Source organism: Falco naumanni, chromosome 18, assembly GCF_017639655.2.
Source record: "Falco naumanni isolate bFalNau1 chromosome 18, bFalNau1.pat, whole genome shotgun sequence".
Taxonomy (NCBI): Eukaryota; Metazoa; Chordata; class Aves; order Falconiformes; family Falconidae; genus Falco; species Falco naumanni.
The window spans coordinates 5,451,692-5,460,220 of NC_054071.1; the positions used below are offsets into that span (position 1 = coordinate 5,451,692).

At 54.8% G+C, this 8,529-nt stretch overlaps 1 protein-coding gene across 1 annotated transcript; it reads right to left on the reverse strand.

Annotated features, from left to right (window-relative positions):
• Window positions 1-4,913: 4,913 nt before the first annotated feature.
• Window positions 4,914-6,437, reverse strand: HOXB13 (homeobox B13). The gene is made up of 2 exons (XM_040617759.1): window positions 5,957-6,437; window positions 4,914-5,170 (listed from the first exon to the last, which is right to left on the reverse strand). Exons 1-2 carry the CDS (start codon window positions 6,435-6,437, stop codon window positions 4,914-4,916), a joined length of 738 nt encoding a protein of 245 aa, XP_040473693.1.
• Window positions 6,438-8,529: the final 2,092 nt, after the last annotated feature.

Below are 8,529 nucleotides of genomic sequence, written 5' to 3' on the forward strand. Positions count from 1 at the left end.
GTGGAATTGTTCTTTAAAAGTGATTTTCCCCTTCTTCCGTCCCCGGGGCCGCCGCCGCTCCCGATGGGACGGGTCTGGCGTTCCGGGTGTAACCTCAGCTGGAGCAAACGTTTGCGGGACCGGAGAAATCGGGTTTTCCCCCTGGTTTCTCAGCCAGGCTCTGGTTTCTCCTTCTGCTCGACGGAGAGCAGGAGAAATCGCCTCTTTCTTGCACTTTCTTGCACGCAAATTGATGCCGAAGCGGGTGCTGGAGACTGAGGGATGCGGCGAAATGTAAATGGGCAGCCCTGGGTTTCTGGTCGTTCCTTTATCGTCCTTTAAGGGGAAAAAAAAAAGAAAAAAGAAGTGTTTAGCCGTCAGAATAAAGGCAAAATGATGCTTGAAAGGAATTGAAAAGAGTCCCTTTTCCTCCGTCTTTTGGTTGCAACAGAAAATAGCAGACGGATCTATAATGCGGATATTTCACAGTTTACAGTGGACATTAACATTCAGCACACGGTTCTCTGCAGCAGGGATGAAATGGGTTTGAGTGCGAATGAACGAAAACCCATTAGAAACCCATGACTGTATTAAATTTCAGCTCGGAAAATTGAAATATTTCTCACTTGGACGCTTACTTCTGTAGATTGGAGCAAAAACTCCAACGGAAAAGGCGCTTTGGTTGCTCTTTAGGGAATATTTCATCCCAGTGGCACTTCCAGAGTGGCATGAGACCCATCAGTGGCGAGGCTACTTGCAAACAATAAACCTGTTTAATCTTTTTTTTTTTTTGTTAATAATTTTATAAAAAGCAATTAAGCCATCTAGCAGAGAAAGATAACATTGTTTCGGGTGGAAAATTAATTATAGTTTGCCTTTGGACAAAGTGTAACACTGTAATACAGCAAAAAGGCATTTCCCTGACAGTGCTTGAAAGCAACGAATTTAGGTTTAAATTTATTGGATGTAACTACAGTGAGGAGTTTTCCTGTCTTGTTTAGAGGTCTGAAATCACATAGTGATGTACAGCAGCACACACACTGCAAGATCACATCGGCTTAGGGTTTGAAAAAATAATGATTAAAAAAATTTAAAGGAAGAGAGGGAGCGAGGCAGAGCTCCCTTTTGTATTGTATTTTTTGACTCCGATTAGGAAACAAATGGATGGAGGATGTAAAAAAATGTACCTTTGATTCTGCTGAAGAAGAAGCAGGGAAAGACAGAGCAGTCTGAGGTCCCTGTTAATGACATCCCGTCAAGATGCTTGTAAGACCCAAGAATGTTTACAACGTGGGCTCAAGTTCAATGACAAAATCCTTTGAAGGGGAAAGGGGAAGAAAAAAAAAAGCAGCCCAGACACTTTGTGCAGTGGGCATGAACTTGAACAAAAGAAAGGAGTCAAAGGCTGGGAAAGCGGGGGAGGCATGAAGGAAGGGCTCGGAGAGGTGTTCGCACTGCGCCTGTTGCTGCCTTCCTTAAGTTAGTAGGTGGATCTTTGGTAGATTTTAATTCGGTTTAGGGCGAAAAACAAAGGTGGGAAAAAAAAGAAAGAAGAGAAGAGAAGAGAAGAGAAGAGAAGAGAAGAGAAGAGAAGAGAAGAGAAGAGAAGAGAAGAGAAGAGAAGAGAAGAGAAGAGAAGAGAAGAGAAGAGAAGAGAAGAGAAGAGAAGAGAAGAGAAGAGAAGAGAAGAGAAGAGAAGAGAAGAGAAGAGAAGAGAAGAGAAGAGAAGAGAAGAGAAGAGAAGAGAAGAGAAGAGAAGAGAAGAGAAGAGAAGAGAGGAGGGGTGCCAATGCCACCTCGGTGCAGGGCGGCTGGCAGATGAAAGTGCCACTCCAGTGACTGTTTTAAACTCAATTTTCTTACCAAAACCACCCCAAAGCGCCCACCCAACCGCCCAGCCGGGACCTCCCAGGGCTGCCCTGCCCCAGGTTTGGGGCTGCTCTACCCCAGGTTTGGGGTTACCCTACCCCAGGTTTGGGGCTGCTCTGCCCCAGGTTTTCTGCGTTTCAAGTTCAACGGCAAAGGGAGGGGGCAGGACCCTTCACCTGGCCCGGCGCCCCCCGGCAGCGGCTCCTTCCCGGCGTTTTACGAGGATGTCGGGCCGTTCTCGCCCTTTGCTGGGGCCGCCGTGTGAAGGTTTTACAGCTCTCCTCGAGACTCGCCTCCTCCCCTTCCCATCTGCATTTTCCGCTTCGGATTCGGGGCTGGAGCTGAGGACAGAGATTGGGGGCGGGGGACGGGGCTTGGTGGTGGTGTCATGTCTCCCAGTTTCAGCCCGGTTTCCCACTGGGGCGGGTGCACCTAAGTGGGCTGGAGGTGTCTGGGGGTTTCCAGCCGTTCCAGTGTGGGTTTGTGGACATTGGGGAAAGACGTCGGGGGGGAAAAAGAATGGGGAGGAAAAAAAAAAAAAGATCTCACTAAAAGGATTAACCCTTAAGGTGCCACAGAGGGGAGCTTTAGGAGGAGCGTCCATTTCCAAACCTGTAAACAGACCGGGTTTATTTTGAAGTCGGTCTCAGACACGGGCCATGGGACACCACAACCGGATTTTTTTTTATTTTATTGGATTATTTCCTTTTCTTTGGGGGACATCCGAGGGGCTACCTCCTGCCGGGTAAAGCTGCTTCTGCTTTACGGCCTCTGCAGCCACACAGGAATCGGGGCGAGGAGGTTCACTAGTGGTAATACAAGGGGACAGAAAAGCAGATTTTGAGGTTTTCATCCATCCGCCTGTTAGGGAAAGCCGGACAAACATTCCCAGGCGCCTTCCAGCGCGGGAGGAACGACGGGGCCGGCCGGTGCCGCCGCGATCCTCCCCTCGAACTAAAAACTAAGAAAATAAACCCGAAATGGTTCAAGGCCCAGTAATTCGGAGCAGGATCCGGATGAGGAAGAGCAAAGTGTCACCGGTTCCTGCACGACAGCGCTGCCACCCAGCTGCGGGGCGACCCATCACCGCTGCCAGGGGCCGGACGAGCTTTATAGACGGGCACGGGAACCTAAAGCCCGCCCTGGGTCCGCACACGCGGGGCTGCGCGGTTTCCTACGCGCTTCTGCGCCAACACGGTCCATATCGCCCCTTTTGGGGGGGGGGACCGGAGCGGCCGTCGGGTGTCGCAGAGCCTCCCCGCAGCCCCGACGGCTCTCCCCTCCTGGGGCGGGGTTTATTGCGTCTGCCCCGCCTCCCCTGCTTACGTCACCGCTCGGAACGTTCACTCCGAGCGCCATTGGCTGTTCCTCTCCCGAAGCTTCTGGCGTCACACGTGACGTCACGGGCGAGTGTCGCCCGCCCCGACGGGGAAAGGCTGCACCCCGGGGTGCCACCGGCACCTCCTGCAAAGCGCCGGGCGAAAATATCTGGGGAAAACGGGGGAAAACGGGGGAAAAAACCGGGGGGAGAGCGCCTGGCTGTGCTCCGCCCCCCCGGGAACCCGCCTGCAGCCAAAGCCTCAAGTATTTAAATCCATCATTAAAGAAGAACCAAATCACTGTGTAAACCCATCGTCATTGAGGGCGCGCTGCGCTGAACTCTTCGGGTTCCTAAACGCAAAGGCAGAAAAAAGAGGCAGGTTTGGGTTGTGGAAGGGTGGGGGTCATTCGCCCTTCGAGGGGCTCTTTCAACCCGACGTTGCTGCTCCGCGTTGCAGAGCCCTCTGCGAGCCGCAGCCTCGAAACACGGAGAAATTAAACAAAGACAGGGCGTGCGTGGGGTCTGCGCTTCCCGGAGCCACAAATAACCCGAAAAGAGCGGAGAAAAACGCCCGCTGGAGTATATTGACTTTCACCCTATTTATTCTGCTGAAAAGGATGTCGGCGTTTCTTAGTAGTAACCAAGCTCATTTAGTATTACACGGGGATTACTCAGCACATGCTACGGAGCGTCTCGCTATAATTCTGTATTAGTAGGAGAAGGAAAATATGTGTACAAATACACGTCGATTAGCACAAACGAAAGCGCGTATGGAATTATACAAATTGCATTTACCTGTATCAAAATATAGGCATGAACAGACATATAAGTATGTAGAAATGTAAGTATGCAAACACGTGTATATACACCTTTATCTGAGTATATATTTATATCCACACATCCAGTACTATATAGCATGTATACGTGCATACGTTTGGGTAGCTGGGTATATATAAACACACGAACACAAATATCGTATATGACAAAAGGTAAAATATTGCTAAATATGTGTTTCTGCATACGTATATGTATATTTTATATATAACCGAGCAAAGAAAAAAGTAGTACGTGCCTTCATAAATGTGTGTCTACGGGTATACATCTGTCATACGCATATATACTGTACATTCACGCAAATCCACGCGTTTATGCAAACAATTCACGTGTGTTTCTATATAACACACCCGGACTTCATTTATTTTCCCTTGGACGCGCATTTTGATACTTCTGCCTCAATTAAGGAGATTTTTTTTCCTGCTAGAAGTACAGCTGCTTGTTTCTAAAGACCAAATTCCCTGTGACCCGCCCCTCCCTCCCGCACCCCCGGACAGCCCCACTCCCGCCGCACGCAGGCGAGCCGGGAGTTACGTATTGGGGTTTAATTAATGCAATTAGACCAGTTTTTCTTCTTTTTTTTTTTTTCCAAAGCGCTCTGAGAAGGCTGTTCAAACCGAAGTGGTGGGAGACGGTGGAACACGACGTGGCAGCGGCGTTGTAAGGCAAGAGTAAACTGTACAGGGTCCTCTGCGTGCAAAGCGGGCAGGGATGGGGCACCTCGCCAGCTCGCCCCCCGCTGGGGGGATGTCTCACCCCGCCGGAGCAGCGAGGAGCGGTGCCCAGAGCCCTGCGCTGCCCGACGGCGGGGACGGCTCAGCCGCTGACGGTGCCGGAGCACGGCCCCCCCCGGGGAGGGGGGTTGGGGGGGCAGACGGGGACCCCTTCGGGGCTTACAGTGGCCGTGTCCTCACGGGGTGCTGCTGCTGCTTTTGATTTTGGCGACGACTTTTTTCTCTTTCACCCGCCTGTTCTGGAACCAGATGGTGATCTGTCGCTCCGTGAGGTTGGTGGCGGCCGAGATCTTCCTCCTCTTGTCGCGGGTGATGAACTTGCTGCTGGCGTACTCCTTCTCCAGCTCCTTCAGCTGCCCCTTGCTGTACGGGACCCTCTTCTTGCGGCCCCGGCGGAAGGAGCAGCCGTCGGGGGGCAACTGCCCGGCGGAGTCTGGGCGTGGGGAGAGACGGGGCTGAGTGGGGCTGGGGAAGGGGGGGTCCCCACGCACCCTGCACCCACCTCCCGTCACCTTCCTGCAAGCAGCACCCCCTCTCCCTGCTCGCCCCGTTTCTTCCCTCCAGCCTCCTGACAGCGACGATATTTAAAGATATTTAAGTGATATATTCTCCCTATTGATATTTAAAGATTATTTTTCTTCTCTGAATTTGTTTCTAACTTTATTTTTGTGCAGAAGTCCAGGTATTGGCAAAATAGCGACGTGGGTGAGCCCCGCGCCGGGATTAACCCGCGGACCCGCTCCGCGGTTCCAGCGCGGTTGCTGCGTGGCCGAGCGTGGCGGGGGCAACTTCGACCCCACCGGCGCGGGGTGGGCGGGGGTGCGTGGGAAGGGCCCCCTCGTTCACGGCCCTGCCGGGGTGGGCTATAAGCATCCCCTGCCCCCTTTAAAGCAGCCCGATCCCGAGAGCTGCTTGCGGGCTACGGCTGGCACGCAGCTGCCGTGACCGTGTCTGAACCCGGATAGTATCACCGTCTGAACCCGGATTGTATCACCGTCTGCCTCCCTGCTCGGCGGGCGAGGAGTTGCAAAGGGCGGTGTTCATCTAGATTATTATTTTGTGAAATCGAATTCGTGCTAGCTCGCAAGCGTTACCGGATGGCAAGAGCAGGTTCCCAGCAGATTATTTGAAGCCCTGGTCCCAATCCCCCACGGCACGATGCCCCCCCCCCCCCTTCCCCCACCCAGCCCCCTCCCCTCTCCCAGCACAGGGATTTTACCTGCAAAGGCGGATTTCAGGAGGTACCCGGCCTGCCCCTGCTCTTTGGGGCAGCACATCTGGCTGCTCCAGCCGCCGCCCAGAGCCCACGGCTGGTGGTAACCGTCCACGGGCAGCAGAGTCTCATGCCGGGCCTCCCCCGGGCCGCCCAGCCCCGGGACCACCGACACGTCCAGGTAACCGGCGACGGGCTGGTACGGGGCCCCGTAGCCGGGGTAGAAGGCGAACTCGGCGGGGCGGCTCTGGAAGTCCTCGCTGCCCCCGGGGGGGTCCAGGTATTTCTCGGCGGGGAAGGGCCCCTGGGCCGGGCCGGCTTTCAGGGCGCTGCGGGCGACGCGGCAGGAGTAGTAGCCGCTGCCGAAGTATCCGTAGGGCAGCGGGGCGGAGGCGGCGGGCCCCGGGGGGGCGGCCGGGGGCGGTGGGGCGACGGAGCACGGCTTGGGCGGCTCGGCCGGACCCTCCGCCGGGTAACCGGGGTTCATCCCGGGGGGAGGCGACGGGCCGCCGAGGGCCGGGGGGGGAGGTGGCAGCAGCCCCCTGCCCTGGCTGCCTGCGAAGCCGCCGGCTGCCAGGAGCCCCTCGAGGCCCGGGGGGCCGCGGGGCTCTGGGGGCTGCATGGGGGGCGGCGCGGGGGCCGGGGCATGGGGAGAGCCTGCTCGGCAGCACCCGGGCACTGCCCGAGGGGGGTCCCCGGATCTTTTTAAAAGGCTGCGAGCTGCCGAGAGCTGCCTTTCCCCGCCGGGCTGCCCTGACGCAACGGCCGGGGGCTGCCTCATTGGCTGCCGCTCGGGGGAAAAGGACGGAGAAGGAGGGAAAAAAACCCAACCCCACACAAAAAAACCTCCAGCCCCAATAAATCCTGGCTGCAGAAATTGCGAAAATACTTTTATTGCGACGGGAGGAGGAGGGGGACCCCCCCCGCACGTGACAGGCGGGTACACGGGAGGCGCCTCTTGTGCTGCGTCTTGCCAAAAAAAAAAAAAAAAAAAAAAGGGGGGGGGGCAGGGGGGGGGGGAATGGGGGGACGAGGGGAGGGAAGGGAAGGAGAGAAAGGATCATGAACGGTGCGGAGGAGCAGTCCCCGGTCGAAAAATCCGGGCTCAGATTAAAACCACCTTTTTACTTTTTTTTTTTTTTTCGCTGTAGCCCCTTCTTCCCACGCGGGTCCGGGGGCTTCTGTCCTTGGAAAAGGTCATGCCCAGCCTGAGGGCACCCGGGGGGGGGGCCTCGACCCAAACGGGGTGGTGGTGGGCAGTCATGGGGCAGGGATGACCCCCCCAGGGGCCGGGGCCTTCCCTCCATCCCAGTGTCACTCTGCCCCTGCTCGGGGGGGTTTATCCCACGCACATCATTGTGCACCCCAACTTTCAGCTACAAAAGGCCATAACCTGTATCCTTGGGGAAAGGGACAGGGGATGGCCCTAAAAGCAAAGAAAGAGGGCAAAGGGGGTCCACGGTACCCCGAAAAAATAATTACAAAGGAGGGGACACACAATTCTGCATGCACAGAGCTGTTGCCACGCATGGCCCTGGACCATGTCTGCCAAGTCACCGTAGATCCCGCTAGGAAGCATCCCAAAAGGAAAGTATTTGGAAAAGGGAGGTGGGAAAATAATCCAGAGAGTCCCTTTGGGGTCAGGAGCATGGGACAGGTGGAGAGACGGGCAGAAGAGGGGAAAGACGGAGGGATGTGGCAATGGTCTGGAGAAGTTTGGGGTAACACACTGAGGCCTGTGTCCGCATGCATGCCAATTATATTATTCAGGTACGTGCATTTTTAATCGTCTGTACACATGGTACAAACACACAGAGTCGCGTTTCTAGCTCTTTTTTCTCTCTGGTTTTCCCCAAAGGCCTTGTCTGCGGGAAAGCTTTGCTGGAATTCCCTCAAAGGCCACTGGAGCTCATGTGTTGTTTCCTTCGTGCAAAGAAATCGAGAGATTTCTGCCTTCTGACTATCAAATCGCAATAAAAATTCTCCTTCTGCCACGTCTTTGGGCCACCAAAGCAACGACCCATCTGCCCAGAGGAGCCGCGACAGGCTTTAACATGTAAGGACAGAAATCCCTGTGGAAAATAGGGGTTAGAAGTGATGATAGCAAAGCTCTCCCAGGCGGGGAAGCATCCCGTTTCGCTGTGGGAGGTAGCTTCCCCTCTCACCCCCACCCCCCCCCCCAAAAAAAAAAAAAACAACCCACCACCCCAACAAACCATCCCCGGCTCCTTCCAGCTTTATGCCGGGCTGTCTCGACGAGATCCGCTCCTGCACCCCATTCTCTCTCCCAGGGAAACAAATAAAGCACATCCCGAAGCTGCATCTTCGCTTCTCGGCCCTTCTCGTCCGTTAAAAATCCCGGGGTCTCACGGAAACCAACGTTTTTCTTTTTCTGGAGAAAAAAAAAAAAAATCCCAGTGATTTTAGCCTTCACCTTTCCGCTTTCAAAGCTTCTTTCTTCCCTTTCCGTAGTTTAACGACTGCACTTCTTCTTTGATGCCCTTTTTATGCTCCCCCACTCCTGCCCTCTCTCCATTTGCTTCCAAACAGCCCGTAACTCGGGCTCTGGGCACGGCGGC

Excerpts from the sequence above, each read along its gene's own strand:
- HOXB13 (XM_040617759.1), bottom strand. The coding sequence starts at position 6,437 with ATGAACCCCGGTTACCCGGCGGAGGGTCCGGCCGAGCCGCCCAAGCCG. Across the intron at positions 5,171-5,956 it reads CCTGAAATCCGCCTTTGCAG|ACTCCGCCGGGCAGTTGCCC; the intron begins GTAAAATCCCTG and ends CCCCACGCCCAG.